At 41.7% G+C, this 16,283-nt stretch overlaps 1 protein-coding gene across 1 annotated transcript in view; it reads right to left on the reverse strand.

Annotated features, from left to right (window-relative positions):
• LOC114662826 (ras-related protein Rab-11B) overlaps window positions 1-16,283 on the reverse strand; it is a 96,564-nt gene that overhangs the window by 15,909 nt on the left and 64,372 nt on the right. The window contains exons 2-4 of the mRNA XM_028816511.2: window positions 1,979-2,174; window positions 1,408-1,601; window positions 1,212-1,292 (exon numbers count right to left, since the gene is read on the reverse strand). Coding sequence (XP_028672344.1) covers window positions 1,212-1,292; window positions 1,408-1,601; window positions 1,979-2,174 — 471 coding nt within the window. The remainder of the gene's footprint in view (window positions 1-1,211; window positions 1,293-1,407; window positions 1,602-1,978; window positions 2,175-16,283) is intronic.

The following is a 16,283-nucleotide window of genomic DNA, read 5'->3' on the forward strand; positions in this document are numbered from 1 at the left end:
AACAGAAGATGCAAATGATTGCAGAAAAGGTAAAAGTTTTAGATATGTTGAAGGAAGGAAACAGCTACACCGCTGCAGGACACCATTACGGCATCAATGAGTCCACGATTCTTTTTATTTAAAAAGGAGGAAAAGTATATAAGATCTACGGCCGCAGTGTCCTTTAACCAGGGTGCAAAACGAGTTGCAAGTGGACGTGATAAGGCAGCAGTCTGGATGGAATCTGCTTTAGGGATTTGGATTGAAGAGTGATGGAAGAAGTACAACGGCGGTGCTAAACAGTCGCTATAAGAGGCTCCTTTAAAAGAGCTGTAACGCTATCCTTTGTAGTGCAGTAAAATTAAACTCATCGTTATCGGACAAGTCGTCGTGTCATTGTTGGTGAGTAACCATAATTAATTATTTACGTACAGTACTTATTACATGTACATAGTTTAGTGTATCTGTATACAATTTTTCTTGCATTGTACGTATTTATTGCTGGTGGCCTGTCTGTCGTAATGGCTGTAACATATGTGATATCGGAGACGCTCAATATCTTTAAAATAATATTTAGGTCTTACTGTATGTAAACTGTGTTTACATACATAATTTCAATGAATCTTACCTAATATCTAAGAGAATACAAAGGGTTTATGCTGTATAATTGTGCGTGAAATGTTTATAATAGTGTGGGAGAGTTTATAAGGGCTTAAAATATATAAAAATAACCATATAAACATATGGTTTTGACTTCGCGGATTTTCTTATTTCGCAGGTGGCTCTGGAACGCAACCCCCGCGATGGAGGAGGGATTACTGTATACAACCTGGCGTGCACGCTTTACCTCAAGTTTAGTTTACAGGTCGTGTTGTGCTGTTTGGACGCCACCTACTGACTCTGGGAAGCTGAGGCGCAGTATGAGTGTGGCATCCGTGCATATATACAACCTTCGTTTAGTAATATAGATATCCGCTGCTATTTTTTTATATTATATTATTATATATATATATATATATATATATATATATATATATATATATATATATATATATATACACACACACACACACTGAAAAAAATGTTGACATGTGCAACATTTATTCCACAATCCCCTCCCCCCCATTCCCATTCTTCTAGTTAACAGCCATTTTCTAAAGCAGTGTAAGTGAGATTATATTTTCAGCACGTGAAAAATGTGCACCGTTATATCCCTCTTTTTTATTTTTTACCTGTCAATATATTTTTAAATGCCTCTTCTACATTAGTGGAGTCCAGGGCTGATGTTTCAATAAATGACAAATTGTTCTTTTCTGTAAGGAGGAAGACAAAAGTATTAATCCCCATAAACCTAAAATCAATAAAGAAATGCTGATTTAAATACATTTTAATTCTTTCTTTTTTTTTTTATCAGCAATACAAATTTACCTGCAAAGGCACGAGCTTCGTCGGTGGGCACGGCCCTTAAATGTCGCAGGTCACTCTTGTTTCCCACTAACATTATGACAATGTTGTTGTCAGCATGGTCCCGCAGTTCCTTCAGCCAGCGCTCCACATTCTCGTACGTGAGGTGTTTGGCGATGTCATACACTAATAATGCACCCACAGCACCCCGATAGTACCTTTAAAAACAATGTATTTAAAAAATAAATGAAGTATACATTTATACAACAAAGAACCCTCATGCTCAGAGACAGCATGCAGTCTAAATTGGTTACGTCTGAATTCTCTTCTTACTATGGCCACACACTGGTGCATTTGTCTGTCTCAAGACAATGAGAAGTTGGCACAATATAAAAAAGGACTGAGACCAAAGATGAGTAATGTGCCCACTTTTCCATATTAAGGTGACAGAAGAGCAAATCAATCCTTTTACAGGGATGTTCTGATTAAAACCCTGTCAGTCACTGCACTGATCTCACATGCACACAATTATGCTTATGACTATGCCCTTTCTTCGCCCCCATCTTACCTCCTCCAAAGACCACCCCATACTTACGCAGAAGTGATGGCCCTATAGCGTTCTTGTCCTGCCGTGTCCCAGATCTGAGCCTTTATCGTCTTGCCGTCCACTTGGATGCTACGAGTGGCAAACTCGACTCCAATGGTGCTCTTGCTTTCCAAGTTGAACTCGTTGCGTGTGAATCGAGAGAGCAGGTTACTCTTCCCAACTCCGGAGTCACCAATCAGCACCACTGAAATTAAAAAAGAGGCAAAATCATCAAAGGAATGTTAAAATACATTGCTCTTTGTACAGTTCAGTAAAACTCCCACAGCACAAGAATACAAATCTACTCAAGGAATACTAGCAATTAACATTAATGGTCTTTTCAAAATGTTTTACAAAAGAACTTAATTATCACTACTCAGACCTTTTTAAACTATATCAGTTTATTTGAAAACTTGAAATTAGGTTTCATCCTGGTAACAATTGAGCATCTATAGCTAAGGGTTAAATGCTGCTTTCGATACAAACAGATCATGTGGTTATACAGTGGTGGGGATGTGGCACACTGATTAACACAGTTATCTCACATTTCTAGTACGCATGTGGAGTTTGCATATTTTCACCCCATATATACAGTGCCCAGCATAATACAGTGGTGTGAAAAACTATTTGCCCCCTTCCTGATTTCTTATTCTTTTGCATGTTTGTCACACAAAATGTTTCTGATCATCAAACACATTTAACCATTAGTCAAATATAACACAAGTAAACACAAAATGCAGTTTTTAAATGATGGTTTTTATTATTTAGGGAGAAAAAAAATCCAAACCTACATGGCCCTGTGTGAAAAAGTAATTGCCCCCTTGTTAAAAAATAACCTAACTGTGGTGTATCACACCTGAGTTCAATTTCCGTAGCCACCCCCAGGCCTGATTACTGCCACACCTGTTTCAATCAAGAAATCACTTAAATAGGAGCTGCCTGACACAGAGAAGTAGACCAAAAGCACCTCAAAAGCTAGACATCATGCCAAGATCCAAAGAAATTCAGGAACAAATGAGAACAGAAGTAATTGAGATCTATCAGTCTGGTAAAGGTTATAAAGCCATTTCTAAAGCTTTGGGACTCCAGCGAACCACAATGAGAGCCATTATCCACAAATGGCAAAAACATGGAACAGTGGTGAACCTTCCCAGGAGTGGCCGGCCGACCAAAATTACCCCAAGAGCGCAGAGACGACTCATCCGAGAGGTCACAAAAGACCCCAGGACAACGTCTAAAGAACTGCAGGCCTCACTTGCCTCAATTAAGGTCAGTGTTCACGACTCCACCATAAGAAAGAGACTGGGCAAAAACGGCCTGCATGGCAGATTTCCAAGACGCAAACCACTGTTAAGCAAAAAGAACATTAGGGCTCGTCTCAATTTTGCTAAGAAACATCTCAATGATTGCCAAGACTTTTGGGAAAATGCCTTGTGGACTGATGAGTCAAAAGTTGAACTTTTTGGAAGGCAAATGTCCCGTTACATCTGGCGTAAAAGGAACACAGCATTTCAGAAAAAGAACATCATACCAACAGTAAAATATGGTGGTGGTAGTGTGATGGTCTGGGGTTGTTTTGCTGCTTCAGGACCTGGAAGGCTTGCTGTGATAGATGGAACCATGAATTCTACTGTCTACCAAAAAATCCTGAAGGAGAATGTCCGGCCATCTGTTCGTCAACTCAAGCTGAAGCGATCTTGGGTGCTGCAACAGGACAATGACCCAAAACACACCAGCAAATCCACCTCTGAATGGCTGAAGAAAAACAAAATGAAGACTTTGGAGTGGCCTAGTCAAAGTCCTGACCTGAATCCAATTGAGATGCTATGGCATGACCTTAAAAAGGCGGTTCATGCTAGAAAACCCTCAAATAAAGCTGAATTACAACAATTTTGCAAAGATGAGTGGGCCAAAATTCCTCCAGAGCGCTGTAAAAGACTCATTGCAAGTTATCGCAAACGCTTGATTGCAGTTATTGCTGCTAAGGGTGGCCCAACCAGTTATTAGGTTCAGGGGCAATTACTTTTTCACACAGGGCCATGTAGGTTTGGATTTTTTTTTCCCCCTAAATAATAAAAACCACCATTTACAAACTGCATTTTGTGTTTACTTGTGTTATATTTGACTAATGGTTAAATGTGTTTGATGATCAGAAACATTTTGTGTGACAAACATGCAAAAGAATACGAAATCAGGAAGGGGGCAAATAGTTTTTCACACCACTGTATAAGAAACAAAGGCACAATTTTCTTTGATTCACCAACCTGCTCCAGAGTTTAACATTACAAATCAAACAATTCAGACGTGATTAAAGTGCACATTGCAGACTTTCATTTAAGGGAATTTGCATAAATTTCAGTCACACCATGTCGAAATGACAACACTTTTTCTACATGGTCCCCCATTTCAGGGTACCATAATGTTTGGGACAATTGGTGTGACAGGTGCTTGTCATTCCTCAGGTGGGTTTGGGTGTTTAGTGCAGGAATAAGATACCTCAGACTGCTTCTACCCTTTGGAGCCACTGTTCAACTCGAGGACAAGAGTAGTGTCCATGAAAGTCAAAAAGCCATTATGAGGATGAAAAACAAGAACACAACCATTAGAGACATCAGGAAAACATTAAACATTACCAACCAACTGTCTGCAAAATAATTAATAATAAAGAACATACTGGGAGGCTCAGTAAATCACAAAGGGACTGGCAGGCCAAAGAAGATCTCAGCTGCTGGTGACAGAAAAATCCTCACCATGGTAAAGAAAAGGCCCCAAATGCTTGTTTGACAGATCAGAAGAAGTCTTCAGAAGACAGAAGTGTGTGTCAGAGACAATCATCTGCAGAAGACTTCATAAACAGAAATACATAAGCCACATTGCAGGATGCCTATGACTAGTGAGCCATTAAAACAGGATGGCCAGATTAAAGTTTGTGAGCGTGAGGAATTCTGGAAAAAGGGCTTGAGGACAAACGAGACAAAGATGAATCTGATCAAAGTGATGGCTGGCAAGAGCAAAGTGTGGAGACAAAAAGGAGCACCTCATCTGTTAAACATGGTGCTTGAGAGTATTATGGCTTGGGCATGTATGGCTGCTACAGGTCCTGGCACACTTCTCTTCATTAATGATGTGATTGCTGACATCAGTGGCACAGTGAATTCTGAGCTGTGTAGAAACACCTTACCTGCTCAAGTTCCAGTTAATGCCTCCAAACTTATTGGAAGGCACTTCATCCTACAAAAGATAATGATCCAAACATACTGCTGAGGCAAATCAGGAGTTTGCTAAAACATGGAAAATTCTTGAATGGCCAAACCAGTCCCCAATTTAAAATAAATGCAATGGAGCAAGACTTCTATATGCTGAAGAGAAAAATTAAGGGGACAAACCCCCCAAAACAAGCAGGAGTTGAAGATGGTTGCATTAGAGGCAAAGGCAGAGCATCTCCAGAGAAGATCCTCAGCACCTGGTGATGTCAATGAATCACCAAACTCAAGCAGTCATTGCATGTAAAGGGATACGAGATAAGTCCTAAATATGACAGCCTTCATAGACCTTCCATTGCTGTGTCCCAAATATTATGATACCTTAAAATGGGAGAACCATTGTTGGCATTACTACATGGTATCATCAAAATGTATGCAAATCCCCTTAAATGATAGTCTGCAACATGCACTTTAATCACATCTGAATTTTCTGATTTGTGATTTTAAACTGTGAAGCAGAGGAGGAAAAATGTATCATGACCTTAAACATTGTGGAGGGAACTGTATATAAGTTTTCATTCTCATAAACTAACACTGCAGTCTTATTGATAACTGCCATAACAGAGGGCCCTGCAATGGACTGGTATCCAGCATTGATTCCTAATTTGCGCCCAATGCTGCTGGGTTAGGCTCTGGATATTTGCAACACCCATACAGATTAGGCAGGTCTCAGAATATTTTGCTAGGTTTTTATGTGGAGACTGGGGAATGTCTAGGTACTCTTTTAGGTCATTTCCAGCTATTTATGAAATTGTTTTCAAAATATACAAAAATCTATTGAAAGGGGGATTTTATTTTTAGATCAAGTTAAAAGTGAAGTTCTAAAAGCTTTAGTTCTGGGACAATAGAAATACCAATGACATACTTCATTCACTGTTGACTAATTGATGCTTCATGTTATTGGAGTACTGGGAGAGGGTTGGGCAGAGGAAGAGAAGTCCCATTGATTGCTGCTTTGGGAGGAAGGGTGTATTTTATAGGTGGTTACAATGAAGTTCAAAGAGAACATGTACAATATACACACACTATTATATTTTATATATATACACATATACACACATATATATATATATATATATATATATACACATATATATATATATATATATATACACATATATACATACATATACTGTATATATATATATATATATATATATATATATATATATATATATATATATATATATATATATATATATATATATATATATATATATATACACACACACACACACACACACACACACACACACTAGGGGGCTCTGCCCTCTGCTCGCTTCACTCGCCCACCCCTGGGATTGTTTAACCGTATATACAATTTAAAGAGATTGTTATTTTCATGTGAATTGTTACATATGCATTATTTTCAGTTTTACTTTAAAACTTTTGCAAAAACAATACTTGTCCTTTATTTCCGTCCCCGAGTGTGGTTAAATCTCTTTCTTGCAGGACGTATAACACTGCTCGCGTTGGGGGGTGGAGGAATGCATGCTAAGGAGATGCTGTCGGATCAGCTGCTGTTGGCGAGCTGTGTGTTCTTTTTGTCGTGTTGCGTGTCGATCACTTCAAATCCTGTACAGCTTCTGTCCTTTTGCCACTTTGCGTTGCTGCCACCTGCATTGTGGAGGGGGGTATTTTTGGCTGAATGCATGCTAAGGAGAAGCGGTCGGATCATCTGCTGGCTTGCTGCTGCTGGCGAGCTGCATGTTCTGCTTGTCACTTGTTGTTGTTTTAAGAGCTGGGAGCAAATAAAGTGTGTCTGCCAAAAGCATTCCAACAACTGCTAGGTTAAACGTCTGTGGACTTATTTTAAATGTTGTCTCACTGCCTTGTCTTGCAGGACGTTAAAGTGTCTCTCGCGGGACGTCAAATTGTCTTCTGAGAAAATCAATAGTACACCGGGGGGTGCTTCCGGGTACCCATGCAGCACTTCCGCCACACCAGGAAGAGCTGCAAGAAGGTCATCACAGAGAACATCCGGGTGTGTTATAAAAGGCGCCGCCCTAACTCCAGTCGGGGAGCAGAGGACGGAGCTTACGAGAAGAGGAGTAGAGGCGGCAGAAGAATAGAGAAGAAGAGACAGAGAATGAAAGGCAAAAGAAAGGACTGAATAATTATGGGTGTTTGGGGGCACTGTATTGTGTGCTAATAAGGAGCAAAATAAATGCGTGTGTTTTGGACTTCTGGCTGTCTCAGTGTCTGTGTCTGGCTTCTTTCACAAAATAAATATATATATGAGAAACATTTTAAATACATAATCATTGTGGAATTCTCTCATATTTCCCTCTGGAAAGACTGGACAATGAAAGAATCTTTTTCAAAAACTGTAAAAGGGTATACCTTGTAAGTTTTTTGTTCACCACAGTCAAATCTGTCATATTCTAGGGGACAGCGGCCTTGATGAGTCTTCTCTGTATTTGTCCATCTTGCTTGCACACGTTCCTCCCTCAGGTCTTTCCACTGCACATCCCTGCCCACGCATTCCCTCTTTCCCTGTCCAACCCGAACATTCTCTCTGCGACTGACCTTTTCCAGACTCTCTCAACCATGCCTAGATACCACTTTTCCATATTATCTCAATATACCTTCTCTAATTTCCTCACTGATTGTTACCATCTTCTCTTAAGGTGTTTTTACACCTAGATAGTTTGGAACAGTTTATTTGAATTTAGGATTGATTTATCCTGTAATCTGGTTCATTTAAAGCAGTGTCATATTAGATGACTTTTCCAGTGATTTTCAGTCGCAGTCTTCATTTACATAATCTTAGCCAGTCAGAGGCAGTCAGTGACACACTCCCGTGAAGACAACTGTCTAATGTGACATACCCAACGACTGAGACCAACTAGTCTGCGACTGGCCAGGATAAAATCAAACAGAACTGACTTTCTCCTTGGTAGGAGGGTTGAACACTTTACATGCAAGAGTTGAGAGCAATGAACGTTCATCCAGCAGTACAATGCATAAAATGTAGCAACAAGGAAGAAAGAACATGTTTTGAACCTGGTCTGTGTGATACGTCATATTTTACATTACACAACTGAACTGAAAAACAATTAATGGGCAGAAATTGCTGCTGAACTCTCCACAGTTCTTAACTCCATGGAAAGTGCTGCTCCGCCAGGCAGCACGCCATTGGCTGTCAGAGAAAACACAGCTGAGAGATCAGAGATTGGTTGGCAAATGCGATATGGCTGCAATTTTTAATTGTTTAATTTAACATGGTGTAGCAACTGTAATCGGCAAATATGACATGGCCCACAACAAAGAGTCTTGTAGATGCAAACAAGCCAATCACATTCTGGTGAGGACCAAAACAGCGGAACATTTAGAAAAGTATTTACAGTAATCCCTCGCTATATCGTGCTTCAACTTTCGCGGCTTCACTCTATCACGGATTTTATATGTAAGCATATTTAAATATATATCGCGGATTTTTTGCTGGTTCGCGGATTTCTGAGGACAATGGGTCTTTTAATTTCTGGTACATGCTTCCTCAGTTGGTTTGCCCAGTTGATTTCATACAAGGGATGCTATTGGCAGATGGCTGAGAAGCTACCTAATCAGAGCGCGTATTATGTATTAAATAAAACTCCTCAAATATATTGTGAGCACAGGGGCTGTTTGCACCCCTAGAAGATACGGCCACTCCTCAAAAAACAATGAAAGATTACCTTCACATTGCTCTCTTCCTTGATGGACTTAAATGTGGCTGTTTTGTCAAGCGACATGCTTCCTGCATGGTGCGTCGCATACTTAAAAGCTCAAACGGCACGTATTGATTAATAAAGTATCTATCTATCTATCTATTGATTTTTAATTGTTTGTTTTTCTTTCTCTCTCTCTCTAACTCTCTCTGACATTCTGTGCTCCTGACGGAGGGGGTGTGAGCAGGGGGGGCTGTTCGCACCACTAGATGATACGGACGCTCCTCTAAAAACATGCTGAAAGGCTATCTTTACATTGCTCCCTTCCTAGCAGCTGCGTTGTCCGGCGGTGCTTCGCATACTTAAAAGCCAAACAGCCCTATTGATTTCTGATTGTTTGCTTTTTTCTCTCTATCTCTCCGACATTCTCTGCTCCTGACGCGCACTCCTTTGAAGAGGAAGATATGTTTGCATTCTTTTAATTGTGAGACGGAACTGTCATCTGTCTTGTCATGGAGCACAGTTTAAACTTTTGAAAAAGAGACAAATGTTTGTTTGCAGTGTTTGAATAAAGTTCCTGTCTCTCTACAACCTCCTGTGTTTCTGTGCAAATCTGTGACCCAAGCATGACAATATAAAAATAACCATATAAACATATGGTTTCTATTTCGCGGATTTTCACCTTCAGCCGCTTGTATTCGCGATCTCGTTCTTTCGGTCACTACCCATAGCTCATGACCATAGGTAAGGGTAGGAACATAGATCGACTGGTAAATTGAGAGCTTCGCCTTGCGGCTCAGCTCCTTTTTCACCACGACAGACCGATGCAATGCCCGCATTACTGCGGATGCCGCACCGATCCGCCTGTCGATCTCACGCTCCATTCTTCCCTCACTCGTGAACAAGACCCCGAGATACTTGAACTCCTCCACTTGGGGCAGGATCTCGCCACCAACCCTGAGAGGGCACTCCACCCTTTTCCGGCTGAGGACCATGGTCTCGGATTTGGAGGTGCTGATTCTCAGAATACAAGCGGCTGAAATGAGTTTCCTCCGCAGGGTGTCTGGGCTTTCCCTTAAAGATAGGGTGAGAAGCTCAGTCATCCGGGAGGGGCTCAGAGTAGAGCCGCTGCTCCTCCGCATCGAGAGGAGTCAGATGAGGTGGCTCGGGCATCTGATCAGGATGCCTCCTGGACGCCTCCCTGGTGAGGTGTTCCGGGCACGTCCAACCGGGAGGAGGCCCCGGGGAAGACCCAGGACACGCTGGAGGGACTATGTCTCTCGACTGGCCTGGGAACGCCTTGGGATTCTCCCGGAAGAGCTAGAAGAAGTGGCCGGGGAGAGGGAAGTCTGGGCATCTCTGCTCAAGCTGCTGCCCCCGCGACCCGACCTCGGATAAGCGGGAGACAATGGATGGATGGATGGATGGATTTTCACCTTTCGCGGGGGGGTCTGGAACGCAACCCCTGCGATGGAGGAGGGATTACTGTAGTATTTTAAGTATTTAGAAAAGATGTCCATGGTGCGGTACCAAGTAAATCCTGGAGTAGTTCACATAAGGTATGACGGAAATGATCTACATACACAACACCATGCACAACTACCATTTAATCAGATAAATCCTGGCACTCGGTTCAGTGTCAGAGCATCTTTATCTCTCTCACAATAAACGGTAGCAGTTGATTACGTAAAACCAATTCACTTGCGATAAGGCAGATCAAACCATATACAGACACGTGTCCACAAAGTAATACCCATGTGACCGATGATTAATCTGCACAGTTAGGGTGAAGCAGGCAGGTGGGCTTCCTCTCAATGCAATTGCACTTCAGGCATGATGCAGACATTGGAGACGCATTAACTTCGATTCTATAAAGAAAAATGTTAAATCAAACATTCTGGAACATTAACAACACATATTTACATTCTTAAAGAAGGCAGACATGCGATTTCAGGTAAAATAAAGAAAGGTGACGGTCTTACAGTAGGCTACTGGAGTAAATACACAACCTCATACGTTGCATTAAAAATCACCTGATTAGGTTTACTGTCTAAAATTGCTTCTACCCAATGAAAGAGGTCTACAACACGCCGATGCAGTTTTTATTGTTACTTTTGGTTTGCTTGATAGCTTGCTGTGTGAAAGGCCATCAAACCAAATGGAGATGGAAACAAAGTTTCTAATCATCTCCCGATCAGGCACAAAGCAAACTGACTATGACTGTGAATACAACCTTAATCTTCTCGTTCCTTTGGTTCTTCCTCAGTGAGAGGCTCAACGCCTACCTAAGCACTCTCATTTCAGCTCTTTCAAGTTTCTCTTTTGCTCCATCTCTCTCTTCTTCTCCGGTTACTTACCATAACCTCTGATCTTTCAGCACTTTGTCCTCAATGTTCTAGGACTTCCCATCAATTACCCTCTTCTACAAATCCTCCTCTGACCCTGCCATTATCAGCAAGGTCATCAGCACATAACTATTCTCAGAATTCGCTACTCCACATATCTTCAACAAGGAAAAAAAAGGGAAAGGGCCAAGGGGTGAACCCAGATGTAGATCTACTTGCACATTAAACATTTGTGTCTCCACATACAAGTACAGTTCTCACCACTATTACTGATCCCTCATACTTCACTTCTGCCAGTCGTGCCAGTTTTTCTGGAACTTTTCTCTTCCTCATACCCTAAAACAATGCATCTCTTGGAATGTACCTAGATTTATACACACATGATACAGTTTTAACGCTCTCTAGCCTTATTTCTGTAATTGCACAATAAATACTGCATCAACCATTCCTTTAATGCTATTGAAACCATACTGCCTCACAAGTTCCCTTAATCTATCATCTATTACCCTTTCTATCACCATCATCAAGTGTTCCATTAACCTTTAACCAAGGTACAGATCTCAAATTTCACTTTGTGGTCCATAAAGTGAATCTGGACAAGAAAGTGGACAGGGAGAAGCAGGTGGGTGACTCATTTAGTTTTGCTGGCAACAGACTCTCTAAGATAAGCACACAATGGTTTTAAATGTCACCATTGAACAAGAAGCTTCAATGCAAGTGATGCCTTATAATTCAAACATTAATGGTAGGATTACAAAAGAAATTTACTTTCTGTTTGCTTTTGAACTGGTTTACTATAAAGCACAGGAACATAAATCTTCTGGTTGAGATAAAACTATACATAAAACCTGGAAAGGGGTCTCTCTTTGAACTGCCTTTCCCGAGGTTTCTTCCATTTTTCCCTACTAGGTTTATTTGGGAGTTTTTCCTCGTCTTCTTATAGAGTCAAGGCTGGTGGGCTATCAAGAGGCAGGGCCTGTTAAAGCCCAATGCGGCACTTCTTGTGTGATTTTGGGCTATACAAAAATAAATTGTATTGTATTGTATTGTATAAACTCCTACAGCATCACACCCTACAGGCGTGTTTTTGTCCTTTTTTTTCTGCTGCTTACTGCAACAATCAGTCTGGGTCATACTGTGGTCATTTATTCCTCTCCAGTTACATTCAAGTAAATTAGAATCTGAAGCAACATAACTTTGTCACATTATGGATACCTGCGGCCTGGACAGCTTGACTACTAGGTCATTACTTCAGCTTCCTTGACGGCACCTATAGTTTTGCATTTTTCATTTATGCCAACTGTTTGGTACTTTTTTGTTATTTGCTTTTACTGTTGACATGGACTCTCAATGATGATTAATCACAGAATCATTTACACTCCTTATTTCCAATCTTACATAACCAGAAAAATAGATACTTATCAAAAGGGTCATTAAGTGAGCCAATAATGAAGTCAGAATGCATTTCAGGTTGTAGTCATACTAGGAAGCAAGGACAATTACAACATCCCTGCCAGGTTTCTGTACACTTGCGCAATCCTGCATTATTGAAGTCAGCTGGACCAATAATTAAGATTTCAATGTTTTACACTAGAAATGTATGTTAATTGAAACATAATCAGAAGTGGGTGGGATAACAGAGGTCCGTGGCAAAGCGCAATCTGTATTACTAAACCACAGTTTAATTCATGCACGGGCGCACCGAAATGCATGCGCACTGCGCTCAAACGCAGCGGTTTCCCACAGTCAGTAGGTGGCACCCACTTCAGACACACCAGAAGCAAACACGTCACGGCTCCACTTTGAAAGAGCTCAACTAACGGAAATACAAAACGAGCCCGTGTGGATAAACACAATGAACGAACGTGCCCACAACGCGCTTCGCCCGTATGAATAACAACAATGAACGAAGGCGCCCACACAAAGAAACTGCTGTTGTACAAATATGTGTAGTTAAATTTATGCACGGCGGACGCACCGAAGCGCAATGTGGTGCCACAGAGTCAAACGCAGCGGCTTCCCAGAGTCAGTAGGTGGCGCCCACTTCAGAAACACGTCACGGCTCCACTTTGAAAGAGCTCAACTAACGGAAATACAAAACGAGCCCATGTGGATAAACACAATGAACGAACGTGCCCACAATGCGCTTCACCCGTATGAATAACAACAATGAACGAAGGCGCCCACACAAAGAAACTGCTGTAGTACAAATATGTGTAGTTAAATTTATGCACTGCGGACGAACCGAAGCGCATGCGCACTGCTGGGCCCACTTCAGAAACACGTCACGGCTCCACAATGAAAGAGCTCAACTAACGGAAATACAAAACGAGCCCGTATGGATAAACACAATGAAAGAACGCGCCCACAACGTGCTTCGCCCGTATGGATAAAAACAATGAACGAAGGCGCCCACACAAAGAAACCACTGTAGTACAAATATGTGTAGTTAATTAAATGAAACCTTTACCATGGCTATGACCTGTGAAATACACCTGAGGTAACGCGTGCACGCCAGGTTGTACCAGATGAGTCACAGCTCCAAAAAGAGCCCGCTTTAGTACAAATATATTTATTTGATTAAATGAACTTTCCCAGGACGCACTCACCCTCCATGATATACCACCCCTCCACGTATCGGAGGGAACAACAAGTGATTGCCATTCTTGAATTTGCGATTCTTTCAAGAATCACAGGCTTGCTGGTTTTAAATAATCAGGAGTCCTGAAGCATGAAGGCTCTAGGCAGATGCATGCGTTGTCCCGAGGCTGACTGGGTTGCTTGGCTGATTGTGCACTCAGCGGGTCGGTCAAGTGTATCATTCATACCTCTGAGCAGGTGGAGGGCAGCACTGGCACCCAATCAAAATCAGGAAGGAGAAGAATCAGAGGTTAAAGAAAGATCAGAAGTAAAAGACAAAGAAAGGGTCAGGATAGAAGAGGAGCGAGCCTGTGCAAGTGGAAAGGAAGCAGATGGTGAGGAAGAGAAGCACACAGTGGGAGCATGAGGGGCAGGGGTCAGTGCTGCTGGGTAATCTCAGAGTAGGGGCGATCCAGTGCTCAGTATGGACTTCTGCCTTAATAACAATAATTATTTACATTTATATAGCACTTTTCTCACTACATAAAGCACTTTACATAGACAGTAGGGAGCCACGTCAACCACCTCCAATGTGCAGCATCCATCCACCCGTCACTGCGATCCACATTCAGAACACAGGCTAAGTTCCCCCAAACTTTTCCTGGTTTGTCTCCCATTCAAGTACTGACCGGGACCAAACATGGATTATCTGTTCTGAAGTGCATCGGGTATGGCTGCTGTGGCAGGGGACGGGAGATGGAGCAAGGCATGGCATGCCATCCCACTGAATTGCAACAGGGATCTGTGCTCTGTTATGGTTGACTGCACCTGGTGTAAGCAGTGGAAATGTCCGTTTTTAGAAAGGAGGCACTGTGGCTCAGGGTTGCTTTTGAAGGACAGGTTCTGCCTGGGATTTTAACCTCATTTGAACAGATTATTTATTGTTTTTTGACATTTTAACCTCCCCTTTTTAGCACCTTTTTTCTTTTTTAATGGGTAATGTATTGTTGGAGCACTGCACTTTAGGGCATTTTGTCTTTTTTGTGAATAAAATCACTATAATACTTTGCATCAGCCCTTGCCAACTGTGTGTGTTCTTATTTGCATGGCTCATAATCAGATATGCTATTGACAGTTCTGGGTTCAAGTGGCTCCTGGAAGTAACCAAGGAATGTGGAGCTGACCCAGAGGGTCACAGTGAGTTAAAGATTTCAAAGAACAATTGCACATTCCCATAGGAAGTGAGAGTACACCAACAGGTAGACCACCAAAATGCTATTTTCAGAATAAATGATTAAACCTTGATATATCTGGCAGGTAATGGCGTTGATGGTAACTAGGCTAAACCAAGGGAGATCAATGTTGGTCCTGGAGGGCCACAGTGGCTGCAGGTTTTTGTTCCAACTCAGTTGCTCAGTTTTTAAACAATCCTTATCATGACTTTAAACTCTACAACATCAGGTCATCCTTAAATTGTAGATTTGTTTTCCTTTCTAATAATATCATCTAAATGATTTGCAGCCTAAACCGGATGAATAACTTTCAGTTTGTCCCCTTCTCTGCAGTTTTCATCTATGTATTTTATTAATCCGAATCATGATGAATACACACGGATGTGAATGGAAACAAGGTAGATGGAGAACTGCCAGTTCCTTTGTCATTTGTCTCTAGTTGCTAATAAGGAGTCATTAAAAACAGGGAATACAGCTGTTTAAGACTAAAACAAGCAATTTAGGGCGGCACGGTGGCGCAGTGGGTAGCGCTGCTGCCTCGCAGTTAGGATACCTGGGTTTGCTTCCCGGGTCCTCCCTGCGTGGAGTTTGCATGTTCTCCCCGTGTCTGCGTGGGTTTCCTCCCACAGTCCAAAGACATGCAGGTTAGGTGGATTGGTGATTCTAAATTGGCCCTAGTGTGTGCTTGGTGTGTGTGTGTGTGTCCTGCGGTGGGTTGGCACCCTGCCCGAGATTGGTTCCTGCCTTGTGCCTGTGTTGGCTGGGATTGGCTCCAGCAGACCCCTGTGATCCTGTGTTCAGATTCAGCGGGTTGGACAATGGATGGATGGATGGACAAGCAATTTAAGGGTTCAAAATCTTAACCAGTAAGACAACTAAAATGAATCAGTAAAATGTCACTTGAGCAATAAGTGCTTCATTAGTAATAAGTACCTTCTCATGAAGCAGTTTGGTCGGAATAAAAACCTGCAGCCACTGTGGCCCTCCAGGACCGACACTGCTAACTCCCAATTTAAAGGATCAGAGGCTTAAATAGAAAATCAATTAAATGAAGTTAATCAGTTATAAAAACTGGTCACTAATTAAGAAAAGGGTTACAATGAAAACCTGTAGCCACTGCAGCCCTCTCACTTCCGATTAAATAAAATAATCTTAAATAGAAAATCGATCAAGCAATAAAAACTCGTCACTAATTAAGTAAAGCTTTAGAATTCAAACCTGAAGCCAATGTGGTCCTACAGGAT

This window comes from Erpetoichthys calabaricus, chromosome 12 (genome assembly GCF_900747795.2).
Source record: "Erpetoichthys calabaricus chromosome 12, fErpCal1.3, whole genome shotgun sequence".
NCBI classification, from domain to species: domain Eukaryota; kingdom Metazoa; phylum Chordata; class Cladistia; order Polypteriformes; family Polypteridae; genus Erpetoichthys; species Erpetoichthys calabaricus.